At 33.4% G+C, this 18,641-nt stretch overlaps 1 protein-coding gene across 1 annotated transcript; it reads left to right on the plus strand.

The window, feature by feature from the left end:
* Positions 14,845 to 17,955, plus strand: LOC105157168 (expansin-A18). The gene is made up of 3 exons (XM_011073486.2): positions 14,845 to 15,090; positions 16,301 to 16,616; positions 17,453 to 17,955. The coding sequence occupies exons 1-3, from the start codon at positions 14,922 to 14,924 to the stop codon at positions 17,763 to 17,765; spliced, it is 798 nt and encodes a 265-aa protein (XP_011071788.1). The 5' UTR covers positions 14,845 to 14,921; the 3' UTR covers positions 17,766 to 17,955.

Here is an 18,641-nt window from a genome sequence, read left to right on the forward strand (position 1 = left end):
TCAATAGGACTCTCGATGCCCATTCTTGAGGTCCTTGATTTGGAATGCTTCAAACCTAACCATCAAAAGTTAGTCTCATGGTCACCATATAATGCGTAGCCCAACTACATAAGTTGTACAATTTGGTTTATGGGCTTTGTTTTGATGTTAAGCATATAAACATAATCAGTGAGCACAACAAATAAAATTGTCGAATAATGAATATTCACTTTATTCATAAACAATTTTACTATTACACCAAAATTGTTAGAACAGGTTACACAACGGCCATCAATTGGCATTTTGGTCACCTATTCTAACAAACTCCTACTTGACACTAAAGTCAATCACTCATTATCCTCAAACCCATCTTTTCAAGATACTGAGCATGAGCAATCTATGACACCGGATTGGTTAATGGATCTGTTATATTTTCTGCTGATGGACTCAATCCATCCGAACGTCACCTCTTCCCACTATCTCTCTAAGAAAATGGTAGCGTCTAAGAATGTTCTTAGATCTGTGATGAGATCTCGGTTCCTTCACTTGCGCTATAGCCCCGTTGTTATCACATAAGATAACCACCGGCTCGGCAATGATAAGCACTATACCCAAATCTTGGATATAGTTTTTCATCCAAACCGCCTCCTTAGCTGCTTGAGAAGCCGCTTTATACTCAGCTTAGTGGTGGAATTTGCTGTGCCATCCTGCTTGGAACTTTTTCAAGCCACTACACCACCATTTAGCCTGAATACAAATCCTGATTCAGACTTGGCATCATCCTCATTAGATTGGAAGCTAGCGTCATTGTAACCTTTTAGAATTAACTCTCCACCACCGTAAATCAAGAACATATCTTTAATCCTTCTCAGGTACTTAAGTATGGTCTTGATTGCAGTCCAGTGAGCCTCATCAGCACATACCTGATATATTCTTGTTACACTCAAAGCAAAAAAGACATTTGGCCTTCTGCACTGCACAACATACTGTATGCTACCTGCGACTGAAATATAGGATATGTCAAATATTTTTCTAAGTTCCTCATCAATCTTGGGAGACTGCTTCTTGGACAACTTAACCCCATGCCTCATAAGAAGGAATCCTCATTTGGAGTTTTTCATCTTGAATCTCTTCAAAACTTTCTCAACGTACGAGGTTTGAGTCATTCCTAACATCCTTTTAGATCTATCCCGGATAATCTTGATGCCTAGGATGTAGGAAGCCTTACCTAAATCCTTCATGGAGAATTGTGTGGACAACCATGCATTAGTGTCACCTAACATCTTGACATCATTCCCAATGAGCAAGATGTTGTCCATGTAAAGCACTAGAAACGCAACTGAGCTCCCACTGACCTTCTTGTATACACAAGGGTCAAAGTCATTCTTGATGAAATTATAAACCCGTATGCCCTCATCAAAATGGATATTCCAGCTCTGGAAAGCTTGTTTGAGACCATAGATGAACCCTTGGAGATGACAGATCTTCTGCTCTTCTCTAACAGATGTGAAACCCTCCGGCTGATCCATATAGATGTCTTCCTCAACGAAACCATTAAGGAAAGCCATTATCACATCTATCTGCCATATTTCATGGTCATACCATGCAGCTCTGGCAAGCATAATCCGAATGGACTTGGCAATGGCTACGGGTGAATAGGTTTCCTCAAAATCGACCCCAGATCGTTAAGTATACCCTTTCACCACAATCCTGGTCTTAAGGTAGAAATCTCCCTATCAGCTCCAAACTTACGTTCAACAGGTTTAACACCCTTGGGTGGGTTTACCAAGGTCCAAACCTTATTTGAACTTATAGAGTCCATCTCGAATTTCATGGCCTCAACTCATTTTTTTGAATCGATGTCCGACATTGCTTCTCCATAGCCCTTTGGATCATTATTCAATTGACCTGTCAAACCCAGAAATCCATACCTCTCAAGCTGTTGGGACAATCCGGTTGACCTTCGGAGGACATGAATATCTTTAGTGGGAACTATAGGAACAGAGGATGTCAATACATCCATTTGAGGTGTTGCCCTACTAGATTCCTCAAGGAGCAATTCCTCAAGTTGGGTATATGTGGAAAATCTTTTTTCAAGAACACTGCATTTTGGGAGACAAAATCCTTTTTGTTTGGAGGGATCATAGAAATAATACCCCATAGTTTCCTTAGGATAACCCATGAACCTACACAAACTAGACCAAGAGTCCAGTTTGTCCCCCACTAGTCTCTTGTAGGACGCAGGCTTGCCGTGCCATATCTGATATGGCATTTGGGCCACGGTCTTAGAAGGCGTCATGTTCAATAACTTGGCCGCCGTCTCAAGAGCATATGCCCAGAAAGATAAGGGCAGTTCGATAAAACTCATCATGAACCGAACCATGTCCAACAAGGTTCGATTCCTCCTTTCAGAGACCCCATTACATTGTGGTTCCAGGAGGAGTCCACTGAGAGAGAATTCCATTCTCTTTTAGGTAATCTAATAATTCCCCACTTAAATACTCACCATCTCGGTCCGATCGGAGGGTTTTAATTTTGCAACCAATTTGGTTTTCGACTTCATGTCTGAACTCTTTAAACCTTCCAAAGACTTCAGACTTGTACCTCATTAGGTAAACATAACCATACCGTGAGTGATCATCGATAAAGGTTATGAAGTAGGAAAATCCACCTCTGGCTTGTGTATTCAGTGGCCCACAGACGTCTGAATGGATCAAATCCAACATACCACTGGCAAGCGTACTTTATCCTGCAAAAGGCTTCTTGGTCATATTCCCTTTCAGACAAGACTCATAGACTGGCAGGTGATCCAAATTATCTATCTCTATACTTTTTGAGTCTACCAACCTTTTAATTCTATCTTGAGAGATGTGACCTTGCCTGACATGCTAGATTTGTCCGTTTTCTTGATTTTCCATTTTAGGTTTATTTTGAGCAACCATGACGAAATTATGTTATTCGAGAATATAAAGACCATTATGAGTTTGCCTAGTAGATGTGAAGAACCATTCTTCATTGAATAAAAATATTTTTTATTGATCATAAACTCAAAACCAACATTGTCCAACAATGAAATGAAAATGATATTCTTGATCATTCTAGGTACATAATAACAATCTTTCAATTCTATCCTAACTTGATCACTAACAACTAAGTGGACTATCCCTACAACTTCAGCAACAACAGCCTTTCCATCGCGAAGCTTCAGGACCACCTCGTCTCTATTTAGCTTTCTGTTTCTTTCCAACACCCGCAATCATTTAAATGTGAGCTCCATAGCCGGTATCCAATACCGAAGAAGCAGAGTTAATTATCATATTAACCTTAATAACAAATAAACCTGTACTGGAGAGGAGCTTGGGGTGCTCCCTTCCAATGACCCTTTTCCCGACAATGCATACAGACATCACTTGCCTTTATTTACTTGGAACCTACCTTCTCTTTACCTTTGCCCATTCCCACCAGGGCAACAGGAGCGTTGAAGCGCTTACAGCGGCTTTTTCCTTACTCTTTTTCCTCTTCCAGTATTTGGCCCCCTTGCCTTTCGTTTTAGAGGTTGAAGCCTCACCAACCAACACCGACAGTGTAGAGTTTTTGGTCGTTGCCTTGTATTAGACCAACATGTTAATCAACTCGTGTATGGTCTTCTCAATCTTATTCATGTTGTAATTCACGACAAACATGTCGTAAGAGGAAAAAAGTGACTGGAGGATCACGTCAATGTACATATCATTATCAAGCCTAGCTTGAAGATCCTCGAGCTTTTCCATGAGGGAAAGCATCTTCATTCCATACTCTTGCACAGAGGCATCTTGGTGCCGGAAAATACTTCTGTTGCGGCATATCTAATATGCCTATCCGGAACCGCATAAACATCTTTCATGCGAAGCATTATGACGCGGCATCATCATGCCTATCGTATTGTTTCTAGATATCATTTGTCATCGACGCCAGTACGATGCTGCCGACCTTCGGATTGTTCTCTTGCCACCTTTCAAACGTCACACGTTCTTTAGATGTGGAACCCTCCGATAAGGTCCTAGGAAGAGACTTATATAGAATGTAAGTCTGGTTCCCAAAATCGAGGACAATCCTTAGATTTCAAAGCCAATCATTCTAGTTCATTCTATTAAATTTGTTTGTTTCCAAAATCATGGTTAATGGATTCTTAGACATCTACATTCAAAGTGTAAAGCAGAAATTAGCAAATTGATTGTAACATTAAAAACAAGTTAAGACTTGGCCTTTAGTCATTGACCGCTGCCACTATTTCTTCAAAAGCCTACCACTCTCAAGTGGGGTCTCCGAAAAACTATTTCCTACTAGGCTTGAGATCCACAAACACAATTCTCCATGTCTCGCTTTTACGATTCACAAGAAAAAAAGTTTTGTAGGAGGTAACCATTACCATTTTTATCCAATGAGATCCCCAAGATATTTTGCCTCGCCTCTTCACGTGATCTAGAGGATTCCAAGCGAATCCGACTACTCAGTGTTAGGCCCAACCCATCAAACAAATGAATATCTCAACTGTCGCCCCCCCGACTAGTGAGACAGGGAAATAGGAGCATATTCCATTTGTTCACAATAATAATGTAGCTTTCTTCTATCCTAAATGTGCCACGACTCGTGAGACCACAAAAGGGTAGAAGTAGCATCCACACTACAGCATCGTGGATAGAAGGCTTGGAATTATAAAACCATTTGATTTAATTTCATTTTGGGCCTAATATTTACTTGGACCATCTAAGTGAGATTTCAAATTTGTTGTGACCGAGACCTCATCATTATAATATTTTGGCATGAAAAACTTGTAATGATTGAGTATGAACGCATTCCAAACACATCATACGTTAAAAAAATAAAATATTTACCACATGCAAAAACAAGCCTAGCACGCCCCCTGTTGGATGATCATAAGCCCAATCCTAAGTGACTCGCTGAGCCCCTAGTGAGTCTATGGTCAATCTAGGGTGTGGCCTAACTATTACATAATAGTAACCCATTATAATTCTAATGGGCATTCCTCTTTGTTCTTCTTCCGTCGTGAGCTCCCTCTAACAGGCCTAGGCCTTCATCTCCTTGAAAAAGCATACATTTATTTAAAATAAATAAAACCTCACATTCCTAACTACACTCATTACAACTGAAAATGGAAACCCCAATCAGAAGTTGGGGGGAGTACAAAAGGATGGAGAAAGCAAGCATTATTATTCCAAGGTTAAAAACGAAAGAAGGAATTAAAACAAAGATGCATACAGGTGTAGCACCCTCTACCGCTACTAGGGCTATATCTTCCCTAAGCGTCATACTTAAGGTAACCCCTGTATCTATATATATAAATATGCACATAATCATCTAATCGATATGCACACATAATCCTAACGTCATAACAGGCATAATCAACCCACAATATTATATATATATATATACATATCAAACACCAGAAGGTGATTCATCACAAGTAATCCCCACGCTTTTACGTTCTCTTTATACAAACAAAATGTGATTTGTATTCTAACCAACAATGAGGAGAAAACTGCGTACTGGCCCGACCTAACAGAATATAGCATTTGGACCTAGTCTTCGATAAGTAGACATCTCAAAATCTATTCCTGAAAAAAAATATCAGCAGAGGAATGAGCTTGCCACTCAATAAGCAAATAACCATCCCTATCTACATATGTATATCAAATATAGCCCCAAACAAGATAAGTAATACATAGAATATAGTCATTAATCCCAATATAATCAGCTTTATTACACCACACAGCTAACTCGCAATCAAACAATCAACTAAAACTCCTTTTTTCCTAATTTGCTTATCAGAAAGTGATATCGTGTTTTTCCCGTCAACTTAATCTCACTGTTATAAAAGTTCAAGTGAATCCCCTTGACAGCCGGCTCATCAATCTCATTTCGCATCATAGCTCTTTTATTCCATATTATAGCCCTTTTCATATCACATCTTTTTCATATCGCATCAAAACTCTTTTTATTTTATTTCTTTCTCATATCGCATCATAGCTCTTTTCGTTTCATTTCGCCTTACAGACTTTTCAGCAACATCAAGGGGTATTCACATCACAATTATATTGAATTTCCACCACTTCCTCATTTCCACATATCACCATTCTTGTAAGCAACTAGTAACATAAAACCATATATCGATACATTATCATTTTCAGAAACCCACAATACATCATAAAACAAATAAAATATTTTAACGTATTTTTCTCATTTCACGTACACAATATCCTCAATCAAATTAAATTATTCACCACTTATGTATTTCAGATAAACCAGCTTCAACATGAATCACAAATTTATATAACAGTAGTACCACAAATAAAGGAAACATATATAGATAATACTAATTATTTACTTATCTCGACCTTACAACGCTTTTATCTATCCAATCGATAATTATCACTCCTTTCACCTTATACCTGTATCCTATAATGAGTTATACCACATACGATTAATATATAAAAAATATCGTAATTTCTTTTATATAGAGTATTACATTTTATTCGCACTATTTTTAAAGATCCTTTAATATTTCATTTCTTATATCGAGAATATCATAATTTTTAAATAGAATATTAAATATTATTCGCACAATTTTTAATAATGTTTTAATATTTCATTTCTATCGAAATATAAATGTTCGTTCTAGTTCTTCTTAATAACTAGAAACTCTAGACTTCATAAAAATACTTATAATTTATCATTTAATTCGTAGGGATTCATTTAACCAAACCCTTTATATATTTATAACTATCGTTTTAAATAACATTCCTAAATTAGATTATTATTAAAAACTTTATTTTTTCTCTTTAATAACATAATATTTTTTTTAAAAATAATTTCTGAAATATTTCTATGAATTTTCCGTCAATCCCTCGTTACTATATAATTTAATTAAACTACAACATGTAGAATTGCGTATTTGGTTAATAATTCCGATGGAACTATATAAATTAACTATAGTAGTATAACAAATCTAATAATTTAATTAACCAACGATATCATTTTTGTTAACTTTCAATCTGAAGACTTAGAAGAAGGCCAATGTTGCAGAGTAATGGAGGAAGGTTGCAGTATGCTGAAGAATTGAAGATGATGAACTGTGGCCCTTTTGTATTTTTTAGTCTCGTGTTTACTTATAAAAGCGCATTTCATCAAATGCACTTTTACTTATCCGTTGGCTACTTTCTTCTTTCTTTCTTCTTCTTTATTTTCTTGTTCTTGGCAGTTTAATCTGTTATCCTTTACTTTTATATACAGACTCTGTACAACTGCTTATCAATTCAATTCTGTATCTATTCTGGTTTATCAAAGATATCTCACCATGAATTTCCATTCTTCCTTCGTCCAAGCTTACTGCTTCCTTGCGCTCTAACTTTAACATATATCCGATGTGATATTCAATTCGATACTAATTTAAATAGTCAAACTCGTAAAATATTACGATTAAATAGTACATTGCTTAATATAATCAATATTTAATAAACGAACTAATTAAATAATATAATTATGTAAATTAATATAAATTGAAATTGCAATTTTCGTACCTCTGTTTCTTTCCGTCGAGAGAGGAATTGCAATTTATATTTTTGTGTGTGTTGTGTATGTGTGTGTATTATTTGTGCAAGAAAAAGGAAAGAGAGTGAGGCGGTTTGGGTTGGTGGCCCCACCTCCCACTCTCAACTCTCTCTCTCCACTTTATATATATATATATATTATTTACTAATATATATAATATTATTATTTTTATTTATTTAATTAGACTTTTTTCAAAATATCTAATACGTCCTTCCTAAATTTCTCAATTAATATAAGTTGCCCCAAATATTATAACGAATTCCAATTTAAGCCATTCAAATTACATTCTAATTGTGACCTATAATTTATTTATTAATTAATTAAGTTTCATAAGAATTTGGCCAATTAATCCTAAAATTATGTATTATAATCTTTGGAGTGTCACAGCAGGCCTCACCAAACATAAAAATAAACCATACATTCGGTCAATGGATTTGTGATCATCCCCATTCTTATCCAATAAATAATAATTAACACATTTATATCAAATATGAATATATAAAATAAATAAATACGGTCCATGTATTTAACAATAGATTTTCAATATCAAATACTAAAAACATAACTAAATGCAGAAAATAACAAACTAATAAAGCAATTAAAAATGGATATCAACCATACATCTAACGTACAATTTTTTTTTGTTTAGAAACTATTTCTAAATTAATTTATGACACAATTTAATTTTAGAAAAATATAATTTAACTACAATTAAAATTAGCCAAAATTAATAATTTTAGAGAAATTGCACAACTAAGAAAAATCCAATTTTTCAAAAAAAAAACGGCACAACCGTTCGAAACAACTGACGACCGTCTACTGCCGACCTCGGGCGAGCGCGCTGGGCTCCCCTACCTGCACGCCGCACGTTGCCGCCCTGCCAGCATGTATGCCTGCTCGCGTGCCCTGCTGGTCAGTGACCGGCCGACAGGGCAGCAACGGCTGTAGTGCTCCATTATTTATTTTTTTTAATTTATACAATTAAAAAACTGAAATAAAATCATGCATTTACAGAAAATTCAATTTTCAAAAAATGCATAGATATCCATAATTTAAAAGCAAAATTAATACATATTTTCTAAACATACAATCATACTTCAAAGTCATATAACATGCTTTTCAAAAATATATTAAACATGTTCTCAACACTCAATAACATGTTAATCCTAAAGTCACAACACCAAATCGGGCTCTGATACCACTGAAAGAATTGATATGGTCCGGGATTGCGATGGAAGCATGAAATATCAAATTTAAAATCGATCAAAGGGGTGTTCCCTTTGAAATTCTCGAGCATTCGGTGTTTGTCAAAAGTATAATAATAAACATATAAATATGCTAGACATGTGACTAGAGGATGAAACAAAAAGTATAGAAATAATGAACTTTACCTTTTTGTTTCTTTAGAAAAACTGCAACGTGCATTGTTTCATTTTTGTTCTCCCATTGTGTTCACTTGAGAATTCAAATACAAACTCCTCTAAGTTGTTCACACCACAAAATAGAAAAGATGTAGTTTTTTTTCTATTGCTAGATACAACAAAAAATAAGAAGAAGAACAACTCCAAACACAATACTATGGTTTAGTGCTTTTGGATTGTTTATATTCTAACTTGAATCTAATTCAATATAGGACGAAAAGGAGAATATTGTTTAGAAAAAATTGAGAGCAAATATGTGGCTTAGGTGGTGGTTATGTTGGATATGTGTGTAGTTTTGTATATCACATACAATTGAATTCAAAATTCAATAATTACTAAGAGCTTGTTTGGTTGTGTTTTCAATGAGATTTTTTCCACTTTTCACTATTTGGGTAGGTGAGAATTTATTTGGTCAAGCCATTTTTAGTGAGAATGCATTCCCATTTTAATTCTCAATTTTAAATTTATATAGGTCACATGGGCTTGTCATAGTTGTCTTTTTGTCACATCAAAAATACATATACCTATATTCAACATTCTCACACCTATATACCTATATTTGGAAACAACTAATCCAAACATATTCTCAATTTTCTCACAAAAACCAATAAGCATTTTTACACATTTTCAATTGTTGGAAACTAAAAATAAAAATGAAAACACAACCAAACGGGGTCTAAGTTTGTCTCCAAGGCAACCTATACAACTGTGATGTCCGTAGAATTTTTCACATAATTGGGAGACTAATTGGTAATTCTTAGAAATTTAAATTTAATTAGTAAATAAATTATAAATTGAATTTGGGATATAATAAAACTTAAATGGATTAAATTGGAGTTCGTTATAATATTTGGGGGCAAATTATATTAATTAAGAAAATTAGGAAGGACGTAATGAATATTTGAGAAAAATTTAATTAAACATATAAAATAATATAATATATAAACATATATATGATAATATATATATATATATATATATATATATAAAATGTTGAGAGAGAGAGAGAGTGGATGAGAGTGGCGGCCCACCTCACTTCTCTCTCCTCTCTTTCACTGCACATACATAACCTTCACACACATTTACATATAAATATACACCAACAACATTCCTCTCGGCGAAAGAACAGGTATAAAAATTTGTATTTTAAATTATATTAATTTATATAAATATATTATTTAATTAGTCCATTTATTAAATATTATTTATATCAAGCGATGTACTATTTAACCAGAGTATTTTATAATTTTGACTATTTAAATTAGTGTCGAAGTAAATATCACATTTGATATAAAAATGATATAGTTGGCTAATTAAAATATTAAATTTGTTAGGTTTAATTATTAATATAGTTAATTTACACAATTCCATCGGAATGATTAACCAAATATGTAATTCTATGTATTATTATTTACTTAAATTGTATAGCAATGATAAATTGACAGAAAATTCATAGAAATGTCTCGAAAAATTATATTTAAGAAATATTATGTTATTAAGAAGGAAAGATGAATTTTTAATGATGATCTCATTTAAGGATGTTATTGAAAAAGATAGTTATAAATATATAAGGGGTTTGATTAAAGGAATTCTTATGAATTGGTTGATAAATTAAATATATGTTTGAGAAGTTTAAAAAAGGTAGTTATTTAAAAGAAAATGGAACAGGAGTTTGGACTTTAATATAAATAGAATATTAAAAGATTGGTGGAAAATGTATGAACATTATATTATATTTTATTTAGAGTTTATGATATTCTATATAAATATATTGATTATACGTATAATATTCTATTATGGGACGTGACAACAAAGTAGTGGGTTGAGCAGTCCCTCGTGAAATCAAAATATTTTGGGATTTAAGGTAAGTATAGCTAATTGGATTTATATGTATTGATATGTTTGGTATTGTATATTATATATATTGGTTTCTTATATTTGATCGTGAACTTGACTTTATATTTATATACCTGGATTTTATATATTGGTTCTTGTATAAGTAGTTGTAGATTATTTGTTGGATTACTTTAATATCGGTGGAATTTCTACTATGTGTCATATGTATTTGTAATGAATGGATGTGTGAGTGGTATGATTTTGTGATCGTATAATGGATTGTTGCATAAAATCGAATTGAGAAGCTATTACTAAGTAAGTAATTATTATGGAGAAGATAATGATGAACTAGTGATATTTTCGTTGTAACTTGAAATAAAAGATGATGCTTATCTAGTTGGAACATAGTCAATGGTTTATGAAAATATGATTGATGATGATGTGATTGATAATATGATATTAAAAAATATATGAATTAAGCTAGGTACCACGGCGCGTAGGGTACCGGGATATTCCGGGCAGCGGGGAATATCCTGTGCTGTTAGCTACACACTGGGGTCGTGTGGGGATATCATGTTTGTTGTGATGTCCTGTGCTGATATTACTACACAGCTGGAATAAAAGAGTGTGGAGATATCACATACAACGGGTATCCTGTGTTGTATATGATATGACGATGAGATGATGATGGCCGGTGAAACCATTGATTGATGTACTCCAATTAGAGTAAGTAGGGCCCTTAGCTAATAAACGATAACATCGAATGTTATGTCGTGGATTGATTTACAGTTGTGAGTATGTATTACTGCTTATATCTGATGTTGTTATATGACGAATGACTGTTAGTCGATGTGACTGAATGTACGTGAATCGTTGCCTGTGTGTATATATATAGACTGATTAGGTATACTTATTGAGTAGGCAGCTCATTCCTTGCCACGTACTTTTTAGAGAATAGGTCAAACTGATTAATCACATTGGACTTTGAGCTATGCCGTCGTCTTTATTAGGTGGGTTAGTCGTAACATCGAAATCGGAGTTTTGGCTATTAGGTTGTTAAATATTCTAGTCTCTTATCGGGTTGGTGTTTAAAGTTGTGGTACTATTATTTTTTTAGGTTATGCACATGAGGTCATCTAGTGAGGGTTAATATAAACTTTTGGAGGTATCTATTACCTTTTGTGATATATATTATATTGATAAAATTATAATTTATTTTACGGGTTGAAAGGAAATTACTTATAGAATGAGTTCTAATTAAAGAAGGGATAAAATAGTGATAATTAGATGTAGCGAGTAGGGTGTGCTACAACAACCACATGCATATAGCCTCCAACCATAATGAAATAACTCCTCCATCATGTTAATCATGGTGAGGAGTTTCAACTCCTTCTTAACTTGCTCCAACCTCCCTCATATGGGCTTAGACTTCAATATGCACCGGGCTTGATTTAATCAAATTAAATCAAGTCCAAACAAAGTCCATTGGACAATAATTAACTAAATCAATTTTAGCCAAACTAAGTCTAAGCGTTCATTTAATCCACTTAAATAAACCTAAGCCTAAATACTAATTAATTGATCCAATCAATTAATTAAGTAAAATCTAATAACTTAATCCAATTATTAAAGGAATTAAGCCCAAAATAAATTAATCCGATTAATTAATTCTTGAGCCACCCATCAAATGGATTATTAAATAAATGGTCCAATAATTTATATATTCTCACTGAATTAATTTAATTAATTAAATTAATTCGTTTCTTTTCGAATTAATTCCACCAATTTCATAGTGATTTGTGTGACTCTTTAGGTTCAACCTCAACTAGACTTAGGTTTGTGTCTAATACAATGATTAATCAAATCTAATTTAATTCATTTATATTTAATTAACCATTAATCATAAATTCCCGTCACCATGGGTGGCTGTATAGCAACGGTCCATGGCACTACAGACTAGGTGAATGTTAACGTGAACATTTAGGCTCCTGAGTACCATACGAGTACGGTCTTTCCATCATCCATCTTTCGATCTTAGTCTAGGGTACGGAATTGGGCGTCGGTTCCCATCTTGGACTAGTCACTGTGCTCAATAACTTGAGATGCGTTTGCTCTATTGATTGACGTAGGAAATATTCCCTACTCAACCAATCGCTGTGGCCACAGACCCTAAAAGTAGGAACCATCTCAGGGCGCATAGGAGACTCGACTATCATACACTAACAGGTGACGAATTTTATCTTGGAACCTACCGTCCTTACTACATATTGTGATTGCGAACAAGACTTGTAATGACCACATCCAAGATATGGTCATCTTTCGTCAAATTCAAGATATAACTATCATATGCATACATCTGTCATGATTCCTCAAATTCAAGGACTAATCTCTTACAATCGGAGCCAGGAAGATCTAATCATACTGACCAAACCTCCAAGGCTTCCATATGACGACTTTCCGCGAGTCAGTTAAGTCTGTTTGACAACCTTATCAACCACCCATTAAAATAGCATAGATGTCCAACGTATGTTGCCGATGAAACACAACATCCATCGAATGAATGTAATTTTAGTGCAAGTCTCAATAGGACTCTTGATGCCCATTCTCAAGGTCCTCGACTTCGAACATTTCAATCCTAACCATCAGAAGTTGATTTCATGGCCACCATCTAATGCGCAACCCAACTACATAAGTTGTACAATTTGGTTTGTGGGCTTTGTTGTGATGTTAAGCATATAAACATAATTAGCTAGCACAATAAATACAATTTTCAAATAATGAATACTCACTCTATTCATAAATAATATTACAATTACATCGAAATTATCACAACAGATTACATAATGGCCATTCCAATTGGCTTTTTGGTTACCTGTTCTGACACAAATATTTTAGTTTAACTACACTGCCCTTAAAATTGTATAGATATATCTTCTCACATACATTAATGTGTAAAGATGTATAAGGATAATTTGGTTATAAAAAAAATTATTTCACCTATAATAAATCAGTAATATGTCAATTAAGAGTAAATATGAAATTTTTATTCAGTTGTTGTTAATATCAATAAATTTGGTGAATTTTGACTAATATAGCAACTTATTTATTAGACAAAATCACATATCAAGGTACTAAATGAATTTTTTCAAACTACTGGAGGTTTATGTGTAATTATACCAACCCTCAGGAGAGGGGGAGTATGATTATATCTCTAATCTTATTTACCTTTATCGTTTTTAATTTATTTTAAAAATTACATATTTAAAGTTGATATTGGAGTTTTCAAATAATTTGAATAACTTCAAAATAATTAAATTAATACTTCACATATTTAATATTTTAGAATTTTTATATTTTATTTACTATATTATCTAATTATATTATTCCTATATCATTAAAAATATAACTTAAATGGATATGGGCAATTAATAACATGATACTTTTTTTTTTCAATCATGCGAGTTTAATTCTTGTGTACAAATCAACAATTACATTACTTACTTGAAATATTATTAAATTAAATATTCAATTTTTCTATGAATAACTTTAAAAAATTAAATATGAAATATATTAATCGACATAAAATTTATTATTTTTTTTATAGAATATTATTGACAAACAAAAAGTAGAAATATAAGCAAAAGTAATATTTTTTTAAGTCACCAACTTGAACCAATCCATTCCATCTAATACAATCAACAATTGAACCCATTTCTACGACTCTTGGGTGCGACCCGACCCAATCCGACCACCCATTTTGCCAGCTCTATGACTACTTAGATTATATCAAAAAGTAAGGCCAAACACTTAGCTATACCTGCCCGCACGTTTCCACACATTTTAGGACTTAAACAAAGATTTGTGTTAAAATGCGTGGTAGAAGACAACCCTGTTAGAATTGCAACATGTTCGTGAAGGTCACGAAGGATACATTACTACTTATTCCACATACTCATCAAAGCTATATAAATGTCGCATTTCCAAGTCAACTTTTGAACTGCAATTTGCACACACATAGCGAGTCCTAGTGAGCTAATAATAGCCAGGTAGCTAGCAACTAACGAGAGGTCGACGATCATGGATGCAGCTTTGCTTCATTCATGTTGCCTTAGCTTCTTCTTGGTGTTGGCGGTGGTCGTCCGCAGAGCAGCGGCTGGTGGATATGCCCCACCGGCTTTTCGTCCCACTGCGTGGCAAAATGCCTATGCCACATTTTATGGTGATGATACGGCTTCTGCTACTATGGGTATGTTACCTTGTAAACTATATTTTACGTTTATCTTTCTACTCTTTATCTATATTTTACATTTTATCAACACCCTAATAGATTTTCATTGAGAAAATTATATTTGTCGTCCGGTAAAATTATATTCAATATCTGTTCAATCCTATTAGTTATGAGATTTTCGAAAATATTTTCACAACTTTCAGAATGTGTTATTTTTCAATTCTCAAGCTAATTTAAGTTGGAAAATGACAGAAAAATCATGTGTAAGTTACGTGTCGTTATCTTTTCAAAATGGAAGGAAACAACCACATAGTTTTTGTTGTCAATTTCCTAATAGAAGTTGGTAGGAGAACTGAAAGTAAGAATTTTTTTTCATGTTATAGAACTATTTCTTAGAATTATATAAGCATTGAAACTAAAAGTATACAGAACCTAAATCATGGAACAAAAAGTACAATTTCTCCAGTGTTCTTCCAATATAACATTTAGGGATAATTATATTTCCATTCACTGAGGTTTGGTGTAATTACACGTCGATCCCTATGGTTTGGAAAATTATATCTAGCATTCATGAGGTTTGCTTTCGTCTAACAAATAAGTCCATCTGTTAGTCAAAATTCACTGAATTTGTTGATGTTAACAAAAAAAACTGATGAAAATTTATATTTACCCTCGATTGATTGATTACAGACTTATTGCAGCTCAAATAATTTTTTTTTGGCTAAACTATCCTTATAACGGTGGAGATATACCCCCTCATATGCATTAACGTGTGAAGATATATGAGGGTAATTTGATCATAATAAAAAATTTATTTAACCTGCCATAAGTCAGTAATATGACAATTAGAGGTTAATATAGATTTTTTTTTTTTATTTTTCTATTAATATCAGGAAATCTATGAATTTTGACTAATGAAAGGACTTATTTGTTAGACAAAATCAAATCTCAGGGGTGTTAGATGTGATTTTTTCAAATCATAGCAAGTTTATGTGTAATTACATTAAATCTAAAGGGAGGGGATGTAACTATCCCTAAATTTATAATATATATTTTTTTTTCATATTGATCACTTAATAACCAATAAAATATACATCTAAAATATTTCGGAAAAACACCTGTAAAGTTGGGCTAATTATATCACTTTAAATTGCATATAACAACTATAATGTCATGAACATTTAATTAAAATCATCCTATCTCAAAAATATACATATTGATTAAAAAGGTGGAGCATGCGGATACGGGAACTTGTTTGCCAACGGATACGGGACGGACACGGCGGCTTTGAGCACAGTGCTATTCAACAATGGCTACAGTTGTGGGCAGTGCTTCCAGATCCGTTGCATAAATTCAAAGTGGTGCTACAAAGGGTCTCCCATCGCCACCGTGACGGCCACCAATCTCTGCCCTCCCAACTGGTCGCAGGACACCAACAACGGCGGCTGGTGCAATCCCCCGCGCAGCCACTTCGACATGGCTAAGCCCGCCTTCATGAAGATTGCGCAGTGGAATGGTGGCATTGTACCCGTTATGTTCCGCAGGTAATTCATATCCCATTTCTGCCTTGTTAAAAGACAAGAAAATAAAATAAATTATTAAATGTGTTTAATTTTTTGCTATCTTAATTAGGAGAAATTACATTCACATCCCTTTATTAGGTTTAAATATACAAACATCCTCTTTTTTGCAAAATTATATCTAACTTATGAGATTTTGTAGTTGCAATTATAAGTACATTCCTTATACAATGACAAAAGTTTGTACAAAATACACGAACGCCCCCTAAGCAGGTGTATCTATAATTTTATAAAAGATGGGGATGTTTGTTCATTTAAACCTCACCTTAATGAAAGTCAATATAATTTATCCTAATAATTAAGATCTTGATATTTAAAATATTAAATGAAAATTTGATTTTTTTTGTTAGCATTTTATGATACAATTAAATTAAAAGATTTGATTTCATTAAAATAATATACATATATATATATATATTAATATGACATCTTTAACAGCATAAAATATAAAGGGTAAATTACATTTTGCCATCTAACTATGCTCATTGTTATATTTTGATATTTAAACTTTGGTGAAAAAATAGTTATAAATGGCAAAGTGCAAAGTTTCATAAAGTTGAGATGGTAAATTGACACAAAAAAAATATAGATGCAAAAGTATAAAAACGATCTTAGTTCGAATGGCGAAATGTAATTAAACCAAATATAAATTTAATCAACTAATCAAATTATATTTTATTTTTCATACGAAAATCTGTTCAAAATTGAGAATTCACATTTCCCATCGACTTTAAAGACTAAGAACTAATACATAACCAAACATGAGAACTTCTGATCCTCCCTGATTTTGGTATACATAGAGTACCATGCATGCGCCAAGGCGGCATCCGGTTCAGCTTCCAGGGCAACGGGTACTGGCTGTTGGTTTACGCGATGAACGTGGCCGGCGGTGGCGACATCGCCAGCATGTGGGTGAAGGGGAGCAAAACGGGGTGGATAAGCATGAGTCACAACTGGGGGGCTTCGTACCAGGCGTTCGCTACGCTCGGCGGTCAGGCCCTCTCTTTCAAGATAACATCGTACACTTCCCACGAGACTATCATTGCCTACAATGTCGCGCCCGCTAATTGGCAAGTGGGAATGACTTACACTGCCAATGTCAACTTCCATTGATGATCATATGTATTGATCATCATCATCATTATACATATAAGCTTGTAAGAGAAAATCATTTAGTCCTAATTAATGCAATGTGTTTTCTTGCATGTAATGTAAGACACACACTTCGATATATACGTTTTTGTACCTCGATCTTTTTTTGTTTGGTGAATTTCTTAAAAGAAATGGGATATCTTGCAATTAATTCCAGTTTAATATATAGGGATAATTACACTCTCTTTTATGAGGTTTGGTACACGAAGACACCTTGTGGTTTGGAAAGTTACATCTAGCATCCTTGAGGTTTGCTTTCCTCCAACAAATAAGTCTCCCCTTTAGCCAAAATTCATTGAATTTGGTGATATTAACAGAAAAATTGAATAAAAATTGATATTTACCCATGGTTGACTTATTACTGATTTATTGTAGGTCAAATATTTTTTTCCGAATTAAACTACCCTTATAACGCTGAAATATACCTCCTCATATACGTTAACACATGAAGACATACAAGGGTAATTTGATCATAAGAAGAATTATTTAACCTACAGTGAGCCAATCTTAAGTCAATCAAGGGTAAATATATATATATATATATATATATTTATTATATTAATAAATTTGGTGAATTTTGACTAATAAAGAGACCTATTTGTTATATGAAAGTAAACTTTAAGGTGCTAGATATAATTTTTCAAATAATAGGAGGTCTATGTATGATTACACCAAACCTCATGGGAGAGGAGCATAATTTTCCCTATTATACATGTTAAAATTATTATTATATATTTTAGTTTTTTGTTTTTATTTAGAAATACTAGCGTGTGCTCCGTGCTATGTACGGATCTAATTTAATTATATCTAAAATTATATTTTATAAAATTTATAAAT

This window comes from Sesamum indicum, linkage group LG1, assembly GCF_000512975.1.
Source record: "Sesamum indicum cultivar Zhongzhi No. 13 linkage group LG1, S_indicum_v1.0, whole genome shotgun sequence".
Taxonomy (NCBI): domain Eukaryota; kingdom Viridiplantae; phylum Streptophyta; class Magnoliopsida; order Lamiales; family Pedaliaceae; genus Sesamum; species Sesamum indicum.

Bases quoted from the DNA above. Each gene is read 5' to 3' on its own strand.
- LOC105157168 (XM_011073486.2), top strand. From the start codon at position 14,922: ATGGATGCAGCTTTGCTTCATTCATGTTGCCTTAGCTTCTTCTTGGTG. The intron at 15,091-16,300 runs GTATGTTACCTT...TTGATTAAAAAG, and splicing joins TACGGCTTCTGCTACTATGG to GTGGAGCATGCGGATACGGG. The intron at 16,617-17,452 runs GTAATTCATATC...TGGTATACATAG, and splicing joins GTACCCGTTATGTTCCGCAG to AGTACCATGCATGCGCCAAG.